Source organism: Pelobates fuscus, chromosome 5 (assembly GCF_036172605.1).
Source record: "Pelobates fuscus isolate aPelFus1 chromosome 5, aPelFus1.pri, whole genome shotgun sequence".
NCBI lineage: Eukaryota > Metazoa > Chordata > Amphibia > Anura > Pelobatidae > Pelobates > Pelobates fuscus.
The window spans coordinates 5501767-5524888 of record NC_086321.1 but is presented as its reverse complement, the minus strand read 5'-3'; the positions used below and the strand labels follow the sequence as shown (position 1 = coordinate 5524888).

Here is a 23122-nt window from a genome sequence, read left to right as displayed (position 1 = left end):
TGTGCAAGTCACATGCAGGGAGGTGTGACTCGGGTGTCAAACAAAGTAATTTAACTCCTAAATGGCAGATAATTGAGCAGTGAGACGCCACTAAGATGATGCCACTAGCGGTGACGGGGTCGCCGCAAACCCAGCGGAGGCAGGGCATGGGACCTGACACTACTAAAGCAGATTCCACCAAATGATGTGCTATCTGTCCATCAATCTATGACTGTGTGGTGATGCATTTAAACAGAACTATTGGGACCATAATATGTTCCTTTGGAGGCAGTTCACTTTTTGGAAGCTGTATTTCTGCGTTTTCCTGACCGTACCTCTCACTTATCCACCAGAAACGGTTTGAGATGGACACCCTGCTGGCTGGTGTGGATCATTAGATCCCATTCAGAAGTGAACTTCATGGCAGAGAATTGAGTTGACCCTTGACGCTCAGTAGGCTCAGCTTATTGTTCTCAGTGCCATGAATCGCACTATGGTACAGTCACAGTACTCATCCATGCGCACCTCTGTAATTGTGGCCAGATCGGTGGAAGACGAGTAGTGTATGAATAACTCATTTATTATAAATTCCTTTATTGCTGTTATAAATAGAGATTTGGCTGAAATGTGTGAAGTCCCAAATGTGTTTAAGAACTTCCTATATTGGCAGGGTCAACCCCGACCTTTACGTGTTAGTAAATATTAAAAAAAGGTGCGCAGTCATCACAATAAACGGGTCTTTCGTTATATGAGATCACATCATTAATATCATTTACTTAAATCGTTTATTGTTCTTCTACAAAGTGTCTACATATACCAGGGAAATAAAATAATATATACATAAAGTAAAGCCAATCATTTAGTAAACACATTTCATCCTTACACCACGAAAAGTTATTGAAGATTGAAATTCTTTATAGTGAGTATCATATACTTCAAGTGCAATCAGATTTCTTTCACAGATCCATTTATGTTGGCTGTAGTAATGGTCTCTTCCTAGCCTCCCATCCTGGAATAATCCACGCATTGTATAATCGTATCTGTAATAGAACAATATCGGAAGGGGAAACATGTTTATATAACATCAATGTAACGAATCATTTATATAGATAGGATACTTGTGTCCCCAGGACTACTTCTGTCTACTTGCTAATGGGTATTAGCCACACTGATTGAGCTGTTAGTCATTACCAAATGGTCTCATTCAGTATTCTGAGCTAAATGTTGAGCTCAGAATGCTCAGTAGAAGTCACTAGTGAGGCAATTGTGTTATTGGAAATCCTCACGTAAGAAAACCTCCACCCAAAAGGAAAGGGAGTAAATTGGAACGCAGCATATTTTGTAGCCTTTGTCACTGGTTGTTATAGTCTTGTAAGTGTTTGTTTTGAATTAAATAAAGATATTTGGATTATTAACTAAGGAGTACATCTTTTTGTATATAGTAATATGTTATGAAAACTATACATATTGTTAAAATATGATTTTGAAAAACACCTCAAACTCACATCTGATATTCATTGGGCCAAGTCCATTCCAGTCCAGTCGGTGTCTTTACTGCGTCTTTACCAACCCAGAATGATGTCTGTTTGCTTGTTAAAAATGTCTGCAAAATAATTGCATAATGATTTCACCTTAAACAATGACACATTCCTGTGCATTAGCTCTCACAAATCACAGAATTTAAAGTTACAGTCAGTAGCATACTAAATGGAGGATCGGGACGGTCTACAGTGGATGACAGGCAGCTTGGGGATGCACAACATAGAGGCACACAGACATGTACAGACATTCAGACAAACACAGGCACACACGGACAGACTTAATTACACACAGGCACAGATAAACAAACGTGGACACACATGGCATAGACAGTTACACAAAGGCATCAATATACTGCTTCCATTCACCATTGACTCCTAGACTCATCAAGGAAACCTGGAGTGTTCAGGGGAAACAGTGAAGAAAGAAAAAAGATATCCGGGACTATACAGCCTCACATTTGCGACTTAAGCCCCCAGCATTCTCCTGTTGATGTCCATGCCCTTTGCATACATTTAATTCCAGAAGCAGACACACATATAAAACACCAGACAACCTCCTCATACATGCACATCACCCCTTACCATGTCATCAAATGTGCGTGTTGTGCAAATCACACACAGGGCCCTTTCCATCATGAAAGAGCATTTTAGCAAATCACTACACGTGGGCTGCCGTGGAGGTGGACAAAAGTAACCTGTTCATTTTAAGGGGGCATGCTTGCCATTGGTGATAACGTAACACGTCCCATCTCTGTCCTCGCTACCTGCTATCGTGCCGCAATGCTTTAAAATATCATTATTGTCCCAGTTTGATCCTGCTCTTCAGTCATGTCACCCCAGAAACAGCGTGAGTACGGAGCTTTCTGGAGAACTTGGAATTGTGCACTCCCTACTGGAGCCTGGGATGAGGTCCCATTCCAACTCTCCCGAGCAGAGGTGGGTAGGAGAGCCTGAGTGGGATTCATTATATAATGAAAAGATTAAATAAAATATATATGTGTGTGTGTGTATGTATATGAATGTGTGTGTGTGTATATCAATGTGAGTATGTGTGTAATTTCTCTAAATAAAAATAGTTGCAGGATGCATTGTGAGATGCAACAAAATTCTACAGTTTGGGGGACTGCTGACGTACATTGCCCTGGTTCCAGGTAACCTAGGTACACCCCTGGTGCCAGTTCTCGAACACCACAGCAATCTCTACTCGGCAAGGAGAGAGTTCATGTCATGTGTCCTTAAGGGGTTAAATAGGGGTAGGGAGAGAATGTTTGATCCAGGATTGCAATCAAATAACGCAATCCTGGAGAGCAAGATTAGAATGCAGAAGCTTCCTTACAGAGAAATCTGGTTATTCTAAACCACAGTTATCTAATGAGGAAAATCATTAAGCAATCTGAGTAAATCATATGTCAATATGTCTGAGTCAGTATAGCTGGTGCTATGAAGTCAAGCAGACTGATACCTCAAGTGCCGCCTCCAGGAGAAAACCACATGGTGAAAGAGAATAAAGCCAAACACGCAGTGAGAGAGAGTAAAGCCAAACACGCAGTGAGAGAGAATAAAGCCAAACACACAGTGAGAGAGAATAAAGCCAAACACGAGGTGAGAAATAATAAAGCCAAACACGCGGTGAGAGAGAATAAAACCAAACACGCGGTGAGAGAGAATAAAGCCAAACACGCAGTGAGAGAGAGTAAAGCCAAACACGCGGTGAGAGAGAATAAAGCCAAACATGTGGTGAGAGAGAATAAAGCCAAACACGCGGTGAGAGAGAGTAAAGCCAAACACGCAGTGAGAGAGAATAAAGCCAAACACGCAGTGAGAGAGAATAAAGCCAAACACACGGTGAGAGAGAATAAAGCCAAACACGCAGTGAGAGAGAATAAAGCCAAACACACAGTGAGAGAGAATAAAGCCAAACACGCGGTGAGAGAGAATAAAACCAAACACGCGGTGAGAGAGAATAAAACCAAACACGCAGTGAGAGAGAAGAAAGCCAAACACGCAGTGAGAGAGAATAAAGCCAAACACACAGTAAGAGAGAATAAAGCCAAACACGCAGTGAGAGAGAATAAAGCCAAACACACAGTAAGAGAGAATAAAGCCAAACACACAGTGAGAGAGAATAAAGCCAAACACACAGTAAGAGAGAATAAAGCCAAACACACAGTAAGAGAGAATAAAGCCAAACACACAGTGAGAGAGAATAAAACCAAACACGCGGTGAGAGAGAATAAAACCAAACACGCAGTGAGAGAGAATAAAGCCAAACGCGCAGTGAGAGAGAATAAAGCCAAACACGCAGTGAGAGAGAATAAAGCCAAACACACGGTGAGAGAGAATAAAGCCAAACACGCAGTGAGAGAGAATAAAGCCAAACACACAGTGAGAGAGAATAAAGCCAAACACGCAGTGAGAGAGAATAAAGCCAAACACACGGTGAGAGAGAATAAAGCCAAACACGCAGTGAGAGAGAATAAAGCCAAACACACAGTAAGAGAGAATAAAGCCAAACACGCAGTGAGAGAGAATAAAACCAAACACGCAGTGAGAGAGAATAAAGCCAAACACACAGTAAGAGAGAATAAAGCCAAACACGCAGTGAGAGAGAATAAAGCCAAACACACAGTAAGAGAGAATAAAGCCAAACACGCAGTGAGAGAGAATAAAGCCAAACACACAGTAAGAGAGAATAAAGCCAAACACGCAGTGAGAGAGAATAAAGCCAAACACACAGTAAGAGAGAATAAAGCCAAACACGCAGTGAGAGAGAATAAAGCCAAACACACAGTAAGAGAGAATAAAGCCAAACACGCAGTGAGAGAGAATAAAGCCAAACACACAGTAAGAGAGAATAAAGCCAAACACACAGTGAGAGAGAATAAAGCCAAACACACAGTGAGAGAATAAAGCCAAACACGTAGTGAGAGAGAATAAAGCCAAACACACAGTGAGAGAGAATAAAGCCAAACACGCAGTAAGAGAGAATAAAGCCAAACACACAGTGAGAGAGAATAAAGCCAAACACGCAGTGAGAGAGAATAAAGCCAAACACGCAGTGAGAGAGAATAAAGCCAAACACGCAGTGAGAGAGAATAAAGCCAAACACACAGTAAGAGAGAATAAAGCCGAACACGCAGTGAGAGAGAATAAAGCCAAACACGCAGTGAGAGAGAATAAAGCCAAACACACAGTAAGAGAGAATAAAGCCAAACACGCAGTGAGAGAGAATAAAGCCAAACACACAGTAAGAGAGAATAAAGCCAAACACGCAGTGAGAGAGAATAAAGCCAAAAACACAGTAAGAGAGAATAAAGCCAAACACGCAGTGAGAGAGAATAAAGCCAAAAACACAGTAAGAGAGAATAAAGCAAAACACGCAGTGAGAGAGAATAAAGCCAAACACACAGTAAGAGAGAATAAAGCCAAACACGCAGTGAGAGAGAATAAAGCCAAACACACAGTAAGAGAGAATAAAGCCAAACACACAGTAAGAGAGAATAAAGCCAAACACACAGTGAGAGAGAATAAAGCCAAACACACAGTAAGAGAGAATAAAGCCAAACACACAGTAAGAGAGAATAAAGCCAAACATGCAGTGAGAGAGAATAAAACCAAACACACAGTGAGAGAGAATAAAGCCAAACACGCAGTGAGAGAGAATAAAGCCAAACACGCGGTGAGAGAGAATAAAACCAAACACGCGGTGAGAGAGAATAAAGCCAAACACACAGTGAGAGAGAATTAAGCCAAACACGCGGTGAGAGAGAATAAAACCAAACACGCGGTGAGAGAGAATAAAGCCAAACACACAGTAAGAGAGAATAAAGCCAAACACACAGTGAGAGAGAATAAAACCAAACACGCAGTGAGAGAGAATAAAGCCAAACACGCGCTGAGAGAGAATAAAGCAAAACACGCAGTAAGAGAGAATAAAGCCAAACACACAGTAAGAGAGAATAAAGCCAAACACGCAGTGAGAGAGAATAAAGCCAAACACACAGTAAGAGAGAATAAAGCCAAACACGCAGTGAGAGAGAATAAAGCCAAACACACAGTAAGAGAGAATAAAGCCAAACACGCAGTGAGAGAGAATAAAGCCAAACACACAGTGAGAGAGAATAAAGCCAAACACGCAGTGAGAGAGAATAAAGCCAAACACGCAGTGAGAGAGAATAAAGCCAAACACACAGTAAGAGAGAATAAAGCCAAACACACAGTAAGAGAGAATAAATCCAAACACACAGTAAGAGAGAATAAAGCCAAACACGCAGTGAGAGAGAATAAAGCCAAACACGCAGTGAGAGAGAATAAAGCCAAACACGCAGTGAGAGAGAATAAAGCCAAACACGCAGTGAGAGAGAATAAAGCCAAACACGCAGTGAGAGAGAATAAAGCCAAACACACAGTAAGAGAGAATAAAGCCAAACACACAGTAAGAGAGAGTAAAGCCAAACACACAGTGAGAGAGAATAAAGCCAAACACACAGTAAGAGAGAGTAAAGCCAAACACACAGTGAGAGAGAATAAAGCCAAACACACAGTGAGAGAGAATAAAGCCAAACACACAGTGAGAGAGAGTAAAGCCAAACACACAGTAAGAGAGAGTAAAGCCAAACACACAGTGAGAGAGAATAAAGCCAAACACACAGTAAGAGAGAGTAAAGCCAAACACACAGTAAGAGAGAGTAAAGCCAAACACACAGTGAGAGAGAGTAAAGCCAAACACACAGTAAGAGAGAGTAAAGCCAAACACACAGTGAGAGAGAATAAAGCCAAACACACAGTAAGAGAGAATAAAGCCAAACACACAGTGAGAGAGAATAAAGCCAAACACGCAATAAGAGAGAATAAAGCCAAACACGCAGTGAGAGAGAATAAAGCCAAACACGCAGTGAGAGAGAATAAAGCCAAACACACAGTGAGAGAGAATAAAGCCAAACACGCAGTGAGAGAGAATAAAGCCAAACACGCAGTGAGAGAGAATAAAGCCAAACATGCAGTGAGAGAGAATAAAGCCAAACACGCAGTGAGAGAGAATAAAGCCAAACACACAGTGAGAGAGAATAAAGCCAAACACACGGTGAGAGAGAATAAAGCCAAACACGCAGTGAGAGAGAATAAAGCCAAACACGCAGTGAGAGAGAATAAAGCCAAACACGCAGTGAGAGAGAATAAAGCCAAACACACAGTGAGAGAGAATAAAGCCAAACACGCAGTGAGAGAGAATAAAGCCAAACACGCAGTGAGAGAGAATAAAGCCAAACACGCAGTGAAAGAGAATAAAGCCAAACACGCAGTGAGAGAGAATAAAGCCAAACACACAGTAAGAGAGAATAAAGCCAAACACGCAGTGAGAGAGAATAAAACCAAACACACAGTGAGAGAGAATAAAGCCAAACACGCAGTGAGAGAGAATAAAGCCAAAAACACAGTAAGAGAGAATAAAGCCAAACACGCAGTGAGAGAGAATAAAGCCAAAAACACAGTAAGAGAGAATAAAGCAAAACACGCAGTGAGAGAGAATAAAGCCAAACACACAGTAAGAGAGAATAAAGCCAAACACGCAGTGAGAGAGAATAAAGCCAAACACACAGTAAGAGAGAATAAAGCCAAACACACAGTAAGAGAGAATAAAGCCAAACACACAGTGAGAGAGAATAAAGCCAAACACGTGGTGAGAGAGAATAAAGCCAAACACGCAGTGAGAGAGAATAAAGCCAAACACACAGTGAGAGAGAATAAAGCCAAACACACAGTAAGAGAGAATAAAGCCAAACACACAGTGAGAGAGAATAAAGCCAAACACGCAGTGAGAGAGAATAAAGCCAAACACGCAGTGAGAGAGAATAAAGCCAAACACACAGTGAGAGAGAATAAAGCCAAAAACACAGTAAGAGAGAATAAAGCCAAACACGCAGTGAGAGAGAATAAAGCCAAAAACACAGTAAGAGAGAATAAAGCCAAACACGCAGTGAGAGAGAATAAAGCCAAAAACACAGTAAGAGAGAATAAAGCAAAACACGCAGTGAGAGAGAATAAAGCCAAACACACAGTAAGAGAGAATAAAGCCAAACACGCAGTGAGAGAGAATAAAGCCAAACACACAGTAAGAGAGAATAAAGCCAAACACACAGTAAGAGAGAATAAAGCCAAACACACAGTGAGAGAGAATAAAGCCAAACACGTGGTGAGAGAGAATAAAGCCAAACACGCAGTGAGAGAGAATAAAGCCAAACACACAGTGAGAGAGAATAAAGCCAAACACACAGTAAGAGAGAATAAAGCCAAACACACAGTGAGAGAGAATAAAGCCAAACACGCAGTGAGAGAGAATAAAGCCAAACACGCAGTGAGAGAGAATAAAGCCAAACACACAGTGAGAGAGAATAAAGCCAAACACGCAGTGAGAGAGTAAAGCCAAACACGCAGTGAGAGAGAATAAAGCCAAACACACAGTAAGAGAGAGTAAAGCCAAACACACAGTGAGAGAGAATAAAGCCAAACACACAGTAAGAGAGAGTAAAGCCAAACACACAGTGAGAGAGAATAAAGCCAAACACACAGTGAGAGAGAATAAAGCCAAACACACAGTGAGAGAGAGTAAAGCCAAACACACAGTAAGAGAGAGTAAAGCCAAACACACAGTGAGAGAGAGTAAAGCCAAACACACAGTAAGAGAGAATAAAGCCAAACACACAGTGAGAGAGAATAAAGCCAAACACGCAGTAAGAGAGAATAAAGCCAAACACGCAGTGAGAGAGAATAAAGCCAAACACGCAGTGAGAGAGAATAAAGCCAAACACACAGTGAGAGAGAATAAAGCCAAACACGCAGTGAGAGAGAATAAAGCCAAACACGCAGTGAGAGAGAATAAAGCCAAACACGCAGTGAGAGAGAATAAAGCCAAACACGCAGTGAGAGAGAATAAAGCCAAACACGCAGTGAGAGAGAATAAAGCCAAACACACAGTAAGAGAGAATAAAGCCAAACACACAGTAAGAGAGAATAAAGCCAAACACGCAGTGAGAGAGAATAAAACCAAACACACAGTGAGAGAGAATAAAGCCAAACACGCAGTGAGAGAGAATAAAGCCAAACACGCGGTGAGAGAGAATAAAACCAAACACGCGGTGAGAGAGAATAAAACCAAACACGCGGTGAGAGAGAATAAAGCCAAACACACAGTGAGAGAGAATAAAGCCAAACACGCGGTGAGAGAGAATAAAACCAAACACGCGGTGAGAGAGAATAAAGCCAAACACACAGTAAGAGAGAATAAAGCCAAACACACAGTGAGAGAGAATAAAGCAAAACACGCAGTAAGAGAGAATAAAGCCAAACACGCAGTGAGAGAGAATAAAGCCAAACACACAGTGAGAGAGAATAAAGCAAAACACGCAGTAAGAGAGAATAAAGCCAAACACGCAGTGAGAGAGAATAAAGCCAAACACACAGTAAGAGAGAATAAAGCCAAACACGCAGTGAGAGAGAATAAAGCCAAACACACAGTAAGAGAGAATAAAGCCAAACACACAGTGAGAGAGAATAAAGCCAAACACACAGTAAGAGAGAATAAAGCCAAACACGCAGTGAGAGAGAATAAAGCCAAACACACAGTAAGAGAGAATAAAGCCAAACACACAGTAAGAGAGAATAAAGCCAAACACACAGTGAGAGAGAATAAAGCCAAACACACAGTAAGAGAGAATAAAGCCAAACACACAGTAAGAGAGAATAAAGCCAAACACACAGTAAGAGAGAATAAAGCCAAACATGCAGTGAGAGAGAATAAAACCAAACACACAGTGAGAGAGAATAAAGCCAAACACGCAGTGAGAGAGAATAAAGCCAAACACGCGGTGAGAGAGAATAAAACCAAACACGCGGTGAGAGAGAATAAAGCCAAACACACAGTGAGAGAGAATTAAGCCAAACACGCGGTGAGAGAGAATAAAACCAAACACGCGGTGAGAGAGAATAAAGACAAACACACAGTAAGAGAGAATAAAGCCAAACACACAATGAGAGAGAATAAAACCAAACACGCAGTGAGAGAGAATAAAGCCAAACACGCGCTGAGAGAGAATAAAGCAAAACACGCAGTAAGAGAGAATAAAGCCAAACACACAGTAAGAGAGAATAAAGCCAAACACGCAGTGAGAGAGAATAAAGCCAAACACACAGTAAGAGAGAATAAAGCCAAACACGCAGTGAGAGAGAATAAAGCCAAACACACAGTAAGAGAGAATAAAGCCAAACACGCAGTGAGAGAGAATAAAGCCAAACACACAGTGAGAGAGAATAAAGCCAAACACGCAGTGAGAGAGAATAAAGCCAAACACGCAGTGAGAGAGAATAAAGCCAAACACACAGTAAGAGAGAATAAAGCCAAACACACAGTAAGAGAGAATAAATCCAAACACACAGTAAGAGAGAATAAAGCCAAACACGCAGTGAGAGAGAATAAAGCCAAACACGCAGTGAGAGAGAATAAAGCCAAACACGCAGTGAGAGAGAATAAAGCCAAACACGCAGTGAGAGAGAATAAAGCCAAACACGCAGTGAGAGAGAATAAAGCCAAACACACAGTAAGAGAGAATAAAGCCAAACACACAGTAAGAGAGAGTAAAGCCAAACACACAGTGAGAGAGAATAAAGCCAAACACACAGTAAGAGAGAGTAAAGCCAAACACACAGTGAGAGAGAATAAAGCCAAACACACAGTGAGAGAGAATAAAGCCAAACACACAGTGAGAGAGAGTAAAGCCAAACACACAGTAAGAGAGAGTAAAGCCAAACACACAGTGAGAGAGAATAAAGCCAAACACACAGTAAGAGAGAATAAAGCCAAACACACAGTGAGAGAGAATAAAGCCAAACACGCAATAAGAGAGAATAAAGCCAAACACGCAGTGAGAGAGAATAAAGCCAAACACGCAGTGAGAGAGAATAAAGCCAAACACACAGTGAGAGAGAATAAAGCCAAACACGCAGTGAGAGAGAATAAAGCCAAACACGCAGTGAGAGAGAATAAAGCCAAACATGCAGTGAGAGAGAATAAAGCCAAACACGCAGTGAGAGAGAATAAAGCCAAACACACAGTGAGAGAGAATAAAGCCAAACACACGGTGAGAGAGAATAAAGCCAAACACGCAGTGAGAGAGAATAAAGCCAAACACGCAGTGAGAGAGAATAAAGCCAAACACACAGTGAGAGAGAATAAAGCCAAACACGCAGTGAGAGAGAATAAAGCCAAACACGCAGTGAGAGAGAATAAAGCCAAACACGCAGTGAGAGAGAATAAAGCCAAACACGCAGTGAGAGAGAATAAAGCCAAACACACAGTAAGAGAGAATAAAGCCAAACACACAGTAAGAGAGAATAAAGCCAAACACGCAGTGAGAGAGAATAAAACCAAACACACAGTGAGAGAGAATAAAGCCAAACACGCAGTGAGAGAGAATAAAGCCAAAAACACAGTAAGAGAGAATAAAGCCAAACACGCAGTGAGAGAGAATAAAGCCAAAAACACAGTAAGAGAGAATAAAGCAAAACACGCAGTGAGAGAGAATAAAGCCAAACACACAGTAAGAGAGAATAAAGCCAAACACGCAGTGAGAGAGAATAAAGCCAAACACACAGTAAGAGAGAATAAAGCCAAACACACAGTAAGAGAGAATAAAGCCAAACACACAGTGAGAGAGAATAAAGCCAAACACGTGGTGAGAGAGAATAAAGCCAAACACGCAGTGAGAGAGAATAAAGCCAAACACACAGTGAGAGAGAATAAAGCCAAACACACAGTAAGAGAGAATAAAGCCAAACACACAGTGAGAGAGAATAAAGCCAAACACGCAGTGAGAGAGAATAAAGCCAAACACGCAGTGAGAGAGAATAAAGCCAAACACACAGTGAGAGAGAATAAAGCCAAAAACACAGTAAGAGAGAATAAAGCCAAACACGCAGTGAGAGAGAATAAAGCCAAAAACACAGTAAGAGAGAATAAAGCCAAACACGCAGTGAGAGAGAATAAAGCCAAAAACACAGTAAGAGAGAATAAAGCAAAACACGCAGTGAGAGAGAATAAAGCCAAACACACAGTAAGAGAGAATAAAGCCAAACACGCAGTGAGAGAGAATAAAGCCAAACACACAGTAAGAGAGAATAAAGCCAAACACACAGTAAGAGAGAATAAAGCCAAACACACAGTGAGAGAGAATAAAGCCAAACACGTGGTGAGAGAGAATAAAGCCAAACACGCAGTGAGAGAGAATAAAGCCAAACACACAGTGAGAGAGAATAAAGCCAAACACACAGTAAGAGAGAATAAAGCCAAACACACAGTGAGAGAGAATAAAGCCAAACACGCAGTGAGAGAGAATAAAGCCAAACACGTAGTGAGAGAGAATAAAGCCAAACACACAGTGAGAGAGAATAAAGCCAAACACGCAGTGAGAGAGTAAAGCCAAACACGCAGTGAGAGAGAATAAAGCCAAACACGCAGTGAGAGAGAATAAAGCCAAACACACAGTAAGAGAGAGTAAAGCCAAACACACAGTGAGAGAGAATAAAGCCAAACACACAGTAAGAGAGAGTAAAGCCAAACACACAGTGAGAGAGAATAAAGCCAAACACACAGTGAGAGAGAATAAAGCCAAACACACAGTGAGAGAGAGTAAAGCCAAACACACAGTAAGAGAGAGTAAAGCCAAACACACAGTGAGAGAGAGTAAAGCCAAACACACAGTAAGAGAGAATAAAGCCAAACACACAGTGAGAGAGAATAAAGCCAAACACGCAGTAAGAGAGAATAAAGCCAAACACGCAGTGAGAGAGAATAAAGCCAAACACGCAGTGAGAGAGAATAAAGCCAAACACACAGTGAGAGAGAATAAAGCCAAACACGCAGTGAGAGAGAATAAAGCCAAACACGCAGTGAGAGAGAATAAAGCCAAACACGCAGTGAGAGAGAATAAAGCCAAACACGCAGTGAGAGAGAATAAAGCCAAACACACAGTAAGAGAGAATAAAGCCAAACACACAGTAAGAGAGAATAAAGCCAAACACGCAGTGAGAGAGAATAAAACCAAACACACAGTGAGAGAGAATAAAGCCAAACACGCAGTGAGAGAGAATAAAGCCAAACACGCGGTGAGAGAGAATAAAACCAAAAACGCGGTGAGAGAGAATAAAACCAAACACGCGGTGAGAGAGAATAAAGCCAAACACACAGTGAGAGAGAATAAAGCCAAACACGCGGTGAGAGAGAATAAAACCAAACACGCGGTGAGAGAGAATAAAGCCAAACACACAGTAAGAGAGAATAAAGCCAAACACACAGTGAGAGAGAATAAAGCAAAACACGCAGTAAGAGAGAATAAAGCCAAACACGCAGTGAGAGAGAATAAAGCCAAACACACAGTGAGAGAGAATAAAGCAAAACACGCAGTAAGAGAGAATAAAGCCAAACACGCAGTGAGAGAGAATAAAGCCAAACACACAGTAAGAGAGAATAAAGCCAAACACGCAGTGAGAGAGAATAAAGCCAAACACACAGTAAGAGAGAATAAAGCCAAACACGCAGTGAGAGAGAATAAAGCCAAACACACAGTAAGAGAGAATAAAGCCAAACACACAGTGAGAGAGAATAAAGCCAAACACACAGTGAGAGAGAATAAAGCCAAACACGCAGTGAGAGAGAATAAAGCCAAACACACAGTGAGAGAGAATAAAGCCAAACACACAGTAAGAGAGAATAAAGCCAAACACACAGTGAGAGAGAATAAAGCAAAACACGCAGTAAGAGAGAATAAAGCCAAACACGCAGTGAGAGAGAATAAAGCCAAACACACAGTGAGAGAGAATAAAGCCAAACACGCAGTGAGAGAGAATAAAGCCAAACACGCAGTGAGAGAGAATAAAGCCAAACACGCAGTGAGAGAGAATAAAGCCAAACACACAGTAAGAGAGAATAAAGCCAAACACACAGTAAGAGAGAATAAAGCCAAACACGCAGTGAGAGAGAATAAAGCCAAACACGCAGTGAGAGAGAATAAAGCCAAACACACAGTGAGAGAGAATAAAGCCAAACACGCAGTGAGAGAGAATAAAGCCAAACACGCAGTGAGAGAGAATAAAGCCAAACACGCAGTGAGAGAGAATAAAGCCAAACACACAGTAAGAGAGAATAAAGCCAAACACACAGTAAGAGAGAATAAAGCCAAACACACAGTGAGAGAGAATAAAGCCAAACACACAGTGAGAGAGAATAAAGCCAAACACACAGTAAGAGAGAGTAAAGCCAAACACACAGTGAGAGAGAATAAAGCCAAACACACAGTGAGAGAGAATAAAGCCAAACACACAGTGAGAGAGAGTAAAGCCAAACACACAGTAAGAGAGAGTAAAGCCAAACACACAGTGAGAGAGAATAAAGCCAAACACACAGTAAGAGAGAATAAAGCCAAACACACAGTGAGAGAGAATAAAGCCAAACACGCAATAAGAGAGAATAAAGCCAAACACGCAATAAGAGAGAATAAAGCCAAACACGCAGTGAGAGAGAATAAAGCCAAACACACAGTGAGAGAGAATAAAGCCAAACACGCAGTGAGAGAGAATAAAGCCAAACACGCAGTGAGAGAGAATAAAGCCAAACACACAGTGAGAGAGAATAAAGCCAAACACGCAGTGAGAGAGAATAAAGCCAAACACACAGTGAGAGAGAATAAAGCCAAACACGCAGTGAGAGAGAATAAAGCCAAACACGCAGTGAGAGAGAATAAAGCCAAACACGCAGTGAGAGAGAATAAAGCCAAACACACAGTGAGAGAGAATAAAGCCAAACACGCAGTGAGAGAGAATAAAGCCAAACACGCAGTGAGAGAGAATAAAGCCAAACACGCAGTGAGAGAGAATAAAGCCAAACACACAGTAAGAGAGAATAAAGCCAAACACACAGTGAGAGAGAATAAAGCCAAACACACAGTAAGAGAGAGTAAAGCCAAACACACAGTGAGAGAGAATAAAGCCAAACACACAGTGAGAGAGAATAAAGCCAAACACACAGTGAGAGAGAGTAAAGCCAAAAACACAGTAAGAGAGAGTAAAGCCAAACACACAGTGAGAGAGAATAAAGCCAAACACACAGTAAGAGAGAATAAAGCCAAACACACAGTGAGAGAGAATAAAGCCAAACACGCAATAAGAGAGAATAAAGCCAAACACGCAGTGAGAGAGAATAAAGCCAAACACGCAGTGAGAGAGAATAAAGCCAAACACAGAGTGAGAGAGAATAAAGCCAAACACGCAGTGAGAGAGAATAAAGCCAAACACGCAGTGAGAGAGAATAAAGCCAAACACACAGTGAGAGAGAATAAAGCCAAACACACGGTGAGAGAGAATAAAGCCAAACACGCGGTGAGAGAGAATAAAGCCAAACACGCAGTGAGAGAGAATAAAGCCAAACACGCAGTGAGAGAGAATAAAGCCAAACACACAGTGAGAGAGAATAAAGCCAAACACGCAGTGAGAGAGAATAAAGCCAAACACGCAGTGAGAGAGAATAAAGCCAAACACGCAGTGAGAGAGAATAAAGCCAAACACACAGTAAGAGAGAATAAAGCCAAACACACAGTAAGAGAGAATAAAGCCAAACACGCAGTGAGAGAGAATAAAACCAAACACACAGTGAGAGAGAATAAAGCCAAACACGCAGTGAGAGAGAATAAAGCCAAACACACAGTAAGAGAGAATAAAGCCAAACACACAGTAAGAGAGAATAAAGCCAAACACGCAGTGAGAGAGAATAAAGCCAAACACACAGTAAGAGAGAATAAAGCCAAACACGCAGTGAGAGAGAATAAAGCCAAACACACAGTAAGAGAGAATAAAGCCAAACACACAGTGAGAGAGAATAAAGCCAAACACACAGTGAGAGAGAATAAAGCCAAACACGCAGTGAGAGAGAATAAAGCCAAACACGCAGTGAGAGAGAATAAAGCCAAACACGCAGTGAGAGAGAATAAAGCCAAACACGCAGTGAGAGAGAATAAAGCCAAACACGCAGTGAGAGAGAATAAAGCCAAACACGCAGTGAGAGAGAATAAAGCCAAACACACAGTGAGAGAGAATAAAGCCAAACACACGGTGAGAGAGAATAAAGCCAAACACGCAGTGAGAGAGAATAAAGCCAAACACGCAGTGAGAGAGAATAAAGCCAAACACGCAGTGAGAAAGAATAAAGCCAAACACGCGGTGAGAGAGAATAAAGCCAAACACACAGTAAGAGAGAATAAAGCCAAACACGCAGTGAGAGAGAATAAAGCCAAACACACAGTAAGAGAGAATAAAGCCAAACACACAGTAAGAGAGAATAAAGCCAAACACACAGTAAGAGAGAATAAAGCCAAACACACAGTGAGAGAGAATAAAGCCAAACACACAGTGAGAGAGAATAAAGCCAAACACGCAGTGAGAGAGAATAAAGCCAAACACGCAGTGAGAGAGAATAAAGCCAAACACACAGTGAGAGAGAATAAAGCCAAACACAGTGAGAGAGAATAAAGCCAAACACGCAGTGAGAGAGAATAAAGCCAAACACGCAGTGATAGAGAATAAAGCCAAACACGCGGTGAGAGAGAATAAAGCCAAACACACAGTAAGAGAGAATAAAGCCAAACACGCAGTGAGAGAGAATAAAACCAAACACACAGTGAGAGAGAATAAAGCCAAACACGCAGTGAGAGAGAATAAAGCCAAAAACACAGTAAGAGAGAATAAAGCCAAACACGCAGTGAGAGAGAATAAAGCCAAACACACAGTGAGAGAGAATAAAGCCAAACACACAGTGAGAGAGAATAAAGCCAAACACGCAGAGAGAGAGAATAAAGCCAAACACACAGTAAGAGAGAATAAAGCCAAACACACAGTAAGAGAGAATAAAGCCAAACACGCAGTGAGAGAGAATAAAACCAAACACACAGTGAGAGAGAATAAAGCCAAACACGCAGTGAGAGAGAATAAAGCCAAACACGCGGTGAGAGAGAATAAAGCCAAACACACAGTAAGAGAGAATAAAGCCAAACACGCAGTGAGAGAGAATAAAGCCAAACACACAGTAAGAGAGAATAAAGCCAAACACGCAGTGAGAGAGAATAAAGCCAAACACACAGTAAGAGAGAATAAAGCCAAACACACAGTGAGAGAGAATAAAGCCAAACACACAGTGAGAGAGAATAAAGCCAAACACGCAGTGAGAGAATAAAGCCAAACACGCAGTGAGAGAGAATAAAGCCAAACACACAGTGAGAGAGAATAAAGCCAAACACGCAGTGAGAGAGAATAAAGCCAAACACGCAGTGAGAGAGAATAAAGCCAAACACGCAGTGAGAGAGAATAAAGCCAAACACACAGTAAGAGAGAATAAAGCCAAACACACAGTAAGAGAGAGTAAAGCCAAACACACAGTGAGAGAGAATAAAGCCAAACACACAGTAAGAGAGAGTAAAGCCAAACACACAGTGAGAGAGAATAAAGCCAAACACACAGTAAGAGAGAATAAAGCCAAACACACAGTGAGAGAATAAAGCCAAACACGCAGTAAGAGAGAATAAAGCCAAACACGCAGTGAGAGAGAATAAAGCCAAACACGCAGTGAGAGAGAATAAAGCCAAACACGCAGTGAGAGAGAATAAAGCCAAACACGCAGTGAGAGAGAATAAAGCCAAACACACAGTAAGAGAGAATAAAGCCAAACACACAGTAAGAGAGAATAAAGCCAAACACACAGTGAGAGAGAATAAAGCCAAACACACAGTAAGAGAGAGTAAAGCCAAACACACAGTGAGAGAGAATAAAGCCAAACACACAGTGAGAGAGAATAAAGCCAAACACACAGTGAGAGAGAGTAAAGCCAAAAACACAGTAAGAGAGAGTAAAGCCAAACACACAGTGAGAGAGAATAAAGCCAAACACACAGTAAGAGAGAATAAAGCCAAACACACAGTGAGAGAGAATAAAGCCAAACACGCAATAAGAGAGAATAAAGCCAAACACGCAGTGAGAGAGAATAAAGCCAAACACGCAGTGAGAGAGAATAAATCCAAACACGCAGTGAGAGAGAATAAAGCCAAACACAGAGTGAGAGAGAATAAAGCCAAACACGCAGTGAGAGAGAATAAAGCCAAACACGCAGTGAGAGAGAATAAAGCCAAACACACAGTGAGAGAGAATAAAGCCAAACACACGGTGAGAGAGAATAAAGCCAAACACGCGGTGAGAGAGAATAAAGCCAAACACGCAGTGAGAGAGAATAAAGCCAAACACGCAGTGAGAGAGAATAAAGCCAAACACACAGTGAGAGAGAATAAAGCCAAACACGCAGTGAGAGAGAATAAAGCCAAACACGCAGTGAGAGAGAATAAAGCCAAACACGCAGTGAGAGAAAATAAAGCCAAACACACAGTAAGAGAGAATAAAGCCAAACACACAGTAAGAGAGAATAAAGCCAAACACGCAGTGAGAGAGAATAAAACCAAACACACAGTGAGAGAGAATAAAGCCAAACACGCAGTGAGAGAGAATAAAGCCAAACACACAGTAAGAGAGAATAAAGTCAAACACACAGTAAGAGAGAATAAAGCCAAACACGCAGTGAGAGAGAATAAAGCCAAACACACAGTAAGAGAGAATAAAGCCAAACACGCAGTGAGAGAGAATAAAGCCAAACACACAGTAAGAGAGAATAAAGCCAAACACACAGTGAGAGAGAATAAAGCCAAACACACAGTGAGAGAGAATAAAGCCAAACACGCAGTGAGAGAGAATAAAGCCAAACACGCAGTGAGAGAGAATAAAGCCAAACACGCAGTGAGAGAGAATAAAGCCAAACACGCAGTGAGAGAGAATAAAGCCAAACACGCAGTGAGAGAGAATAAAGCCAAACACACAGTAAGAGAGAATAAAGCCAAACACACAGTAAGAGAGAATAAAACCAAACACACAGTGAGAGAGAATAAAGCCAAACACGCAGTGAGAGAATAAAGCCAAACACGCGGTGAGAGAGAATAAAACCAAACACGCGGTGAGAGAGAATAAAGCCAAACACACAGTGAGAGAGAATAAAGCCAAACACGCGGTGAGAGAGAATAAAACCAAACACGCGGTGAGAGAGAATAAAGCCAAACACACAGTAAGAGAGAATAAAGCCAAACACACAGTGAGAGAGAATAAAACCAAACACGCAGTGAGAGAGAATAAAGCCAAACACGCGCTGAGAGAGAATAAAGCAAAACACGCAGTAAGAGAGAATAAAGCCAAACACGCAGTGAGAGAGAATAAAGCCAAACACACAGTAAGAGAGAATAAAGCCAAACACGCAGTGAGAGAGAATAAAGCCAAACACACAGTAAGAGAGAATAAAGCCAAACACGCAGTGAGAGAGAATAAAGCCAAACACACAGTAAGAGAGAATAAAGCCAAACACACAGTGAGAGAGAATAAAGCCAAACACACAGTGAGAGAGAATAAAGCCAAACACGCAGTGAGAGAGAATAAAGCCAAACACACAGTGAGAGAGAATAAAGCCAAACACACAGTAAGAGAGAATAAAGCCAAACACACAGTGAGAGAGAATAAAGCAAAACACGCAGTAAGAGAGAATAAAGCCAAACACGCAGTGAGAGAGAATAAAGCCAAACACACAGTGAGAGAGAATAAAGCCAAACACGCAGTGAGAGAGAATAAAGCCAAACACGCAGTGAGAGAGAATAAAGCCAAACACGCAGTGAGAGAGAATAAAGAGAGAATAAAGCCAAACACACAGTAAGAGAGAATAAAGCCAAACACGCAGTGAGAGAGAATAAAGCCAAACACGCAGTGAGAGAGAATAAAGCCAAACACACAGTGAGAGAGAATAAAGCCAAACACGCAGTGAGAGAGAATAAAGCCAAACACGCAGTGAGAGAGAATAAAGCCAAACACGCAGTGAGAGAGAATAAAGCCAAACACACAGTAAGAGAGAATAAAGCCAAACACACAGTAAGAGAGAGTAAAGCCAAACACACAGTGAGAGAGAATAAAGCCAAACACACAGTAAGAGAGAGTAAAGCCAAACACACAGTGAGAGAGAATAAAGCCAAACACACAGTGAGAGAGAATAAAGCCAAACACACAGTGAGAGAGAGTAAAGCCAAACACACTGTAAGAGAGAGTAAAGCCAAACACACAGTGAGAGAGAATAAAGCCAAACACACAGTAAGAGAGAATAAAGCCAAACACACAGTGAGAGAGAATAAAGCCAAACACGCAGTAAGATAGACTAAAGCCAAACACGCAGTGAGAGAGAATAAAGCCAAACACGCAGTGAGAGAGAATAAAGCCAAACACACAGTGAGAGAGAATAAAGCCAAACACGCAGTGAGAGAGAATAAAGCCAAACACGCAGTGAGAGAGAATAAAGCCAAACACACAGTGAGAGAGAATAAAGCCAAACACACGGTGAGAGAGAATAAAGCCAAACACGCAGTGAGAGAGAATAAAGCCAAACACGCAGTGAGAGAGAATAAAGCCAAACACGCAGTGAGAGAGAATAAAGCCAAACACGCGGTGAGAGAGAATAAAGCCAAACACACAGTGAGAGAGAATAAAGCCAAACACGCAGTGAGAGAGAATAAAGCCAAACACGCAGTGAGAGAGAATAAAGCCAAACACGCAGTGAGAGAGAATAAAGCCAAACACACAGTAAGAGAGAATAAAGCCAAACACACAGTAAGAGAGAATAAAGCCAAACACGCAGTGAGAGAGAATAAAACCAAACACACAGTGAGAGAGAATAAAGCCAAACACGCAGTGAGAGAGAATAAAGCCAAACACGCGGTGAGAGAGAATAAAACCAAACACGCGGTGAGAGAGAATAAAGCCAAACACACAGTGAGAGAGAATAAAGCCAAACACGCGGTGAGAGAGAATAAAACCAAACACGCGGTGAGAGAGAATAAAGCCAAACACACAGTAAGAGAGAATAAAGCCAAACACAGTGAGAGAGAATAAAACCAAACACGCAGTGAGAGAGAATAAAGCCAAACACGCGCTGAGAGAGAATAAAGCAAAACACGCAGTGAGAGAGAATAAAGCCAAACACGCAGTGAGAGAGAATAAAGCCAAACACACAGTAAGAGAGAATAAAGCCAAACACACAGTAAGAGAGAATAAAACCAAACACACAGTGAGAGAGATTAAAGCCAAACACGCAGTGAGAGAATAAAGCCAAACACGCGGTGAGAGAGAATAAAACCAAACACGCGGTGAGAGAGAATAAAGCCAAACACACAGTGAGAGAGAATAAAGCCAAACACGCGGTGAGAGAGAATAAAACCAAACACGCGGTGAGAGAGAATAAAGCCAAACACACAGTAAGAGAGAATAAAGCCAAACACACAGTGAGAGAGAATAAAACCAAACACGCAGTGAGAGAGAATAAAGCCAAACACGCGCTGAGAGAGAATAAAGCAAAACACGCAGTAAGAGAGAATAAAGCCAAACACGCAGTGAGAGAGAATAAAGCCAAACACACAGTAAGAGAGAATAAAGCCAAACACGCAGTGAGAGAGAATAAAGCCAAACACACAGTAAGAGAGAATAAAGCCAAACACGCAGTGAGAGAGAATAAAGCCAAACACACAGTAAGAGAGAATAAAGCCAAACACACAGTGAGAGAGAATAAAGCCAAACACACAGTGAGAGAGAATAAAGCCAAACACGCAGTGAGAGAGAATAAAGCCAAACACACAGTGAGAGAGAATAAAGCCAAACACACAGTAAGAGAGAATAAAGCCAAACACACAGTGAGAGAGAATAAAGCAAAACACGCAGTAAGAGAGAATAAAGCCAAACACGCAGTGAGAGAGAATAAAGCCAAACACACAGTGAGAGAGAATAAAGCCAAACACGCAGTGAGAGAGAATAAAGCCAAACACGCAGTGAGAGAGAATAAAGCCAAACACGCAGTGAGAGAGAATAAAGAGAGAATAAAGCCAAACACACAGTAAGAGAGAATAAAGCCAAACACGCAGTGAGAGAGAATAAAGCCAAACACGCAGTGAGAGAGAATAAAGCCAAACACACAGTGAGAGAGAATAAAGTCAAACACGCAGTGAGAGAGAATAAAGCCAAACACGCAGTGAGAGAGAATAAAGCCAAACACGCAGTGAGAGAGAATAAAGCCAAACACACAGTAAGAGAGAATAAAGCCAAACACACAGTAAGAGAGAGTAAAGCCAAACACACAGTGAGAGAGAATAAAGCCAAACACACAGTAAGAGAGAGTAAAGCCAAACACACAGTGAGAGAGAATAAAGCCAAACACACAGTGAGAGAGAATAAAGCCAAACACACAGTGAGAGAGAGTAAAGCCAAACACACTGTAAGAGAGAGTAAAGCCAAACACACAGTGAGAGAGAATAAAGCCAAACACACAGTAAGAGAGAATAAAGCCAAACACACAGTGAGAGAGAATAAAGCCAAACACGCAGTAAGATAGACTAAAGCCAAACACGCAGTGAGAGAGAATAAAGCCAAACACGCAGTGAGAGAGAATAAAGCCAAACACACAGTGAGAGAGAATAAAGCCAAACACGCAGTGAGAGAGAATAAAGCCAAACACGCAGTGAGAGAGAATAAAGCCAAACACACAGTGAGAGAGAATAAAGCCAAACACACGGTGAGAGAGAATAAAGCCAAACACGCAGTGAGAGAGAATAAAGCCAAACACGCAGTGAGAGAGAATAAAGCCAAACACGCAGTGAGAGAGAATAAAGCCAAACACGCGGTGAGAGAGAATAAAGCCAAACACACAGTGAGAGAGAATAAAGCCAAACACGCAGTGAGAGAGAATAAAGCCAAACACGCAGTGAGAGAGAATAAAGCCAAACACGCAGTGAGAGAGAATAAAGCCAAACACACAGTAAGAGAGAATAAAGCCAAACACACAGTAAGGGAGAATAAAGCCAAACACGCAGTGAGAGAGAATAAAACCAAACACACAGTGAGAGAGAATAAAGCCAAACACGCAGTGAGAGAGAATAAAGCCAAACACGCGGTGAGAGAGAATAAAACCAAACACGCGGTGAGAGAGAATAAAGCCAAACACACAGTGAGAGAGAATAAAGCCAAACACGCGGTGAGAGAGAATAAAACCAAACACGCGGTGAGAGAGAATAAAGCCAAACACACAGTAAGAGAGAATAAAGCCAAACACAGTGAGAGAGAATAAAACCAAACACGCAGTGAGAGAGAATAAAGCCAAACACGCGCTGAGAGAGAATAAAGCAAAACACGCAGTAAGAGAGAATAAAGCCAAACACGCAGTGAGAGAGAATAAAGCCAAACACACAGTAAGAGAGAATAAAGCCAAACACGCAGTGAGAGAGAATAAAGCCAAACACACAGTAAGAGAGAATAAAGCCAAACACGCAGTGAGAGAGAATAAAGCCAAACACACAGTAAGAGAGAATAAAGCCAAACACACAGTGAGAGAGAATAAAGCCAAACACACAGTAAGAGAGAATAAAGCCAAACACACAGTAAGAGAGAATAAAGCC

The 23122-nt window shown here is 41.5% G+C and overlaps 1 protein-coding gene across 1 annotated transcript in view; it reads right to left on the bottom strand.

Moving 5' to 3' along the window:
• Positions 1-838: 838 nt before the first annotated feature.
• The window catches only part of LOC134610524 (B-cell differentiation antigen CD72-like), a 102744-nt gene continuing 80460 nt past the window's right edge, over positions 839-23122 (bottom strand). Inside the window, exons 6-7 of the mRNA XM_063453489.1 lie at positions 1485-1582; positions 839-1019 (exon numbers count right to left, since the gene is read on the bottom strand). Coding sequence (XP_063309559.1) covers positions 839-1019; positions 1485-1582 — 279 coding nt within the window. The remainder of the gene's footprint in view (positions 1020-1484; positions 1583-23122) is intronic.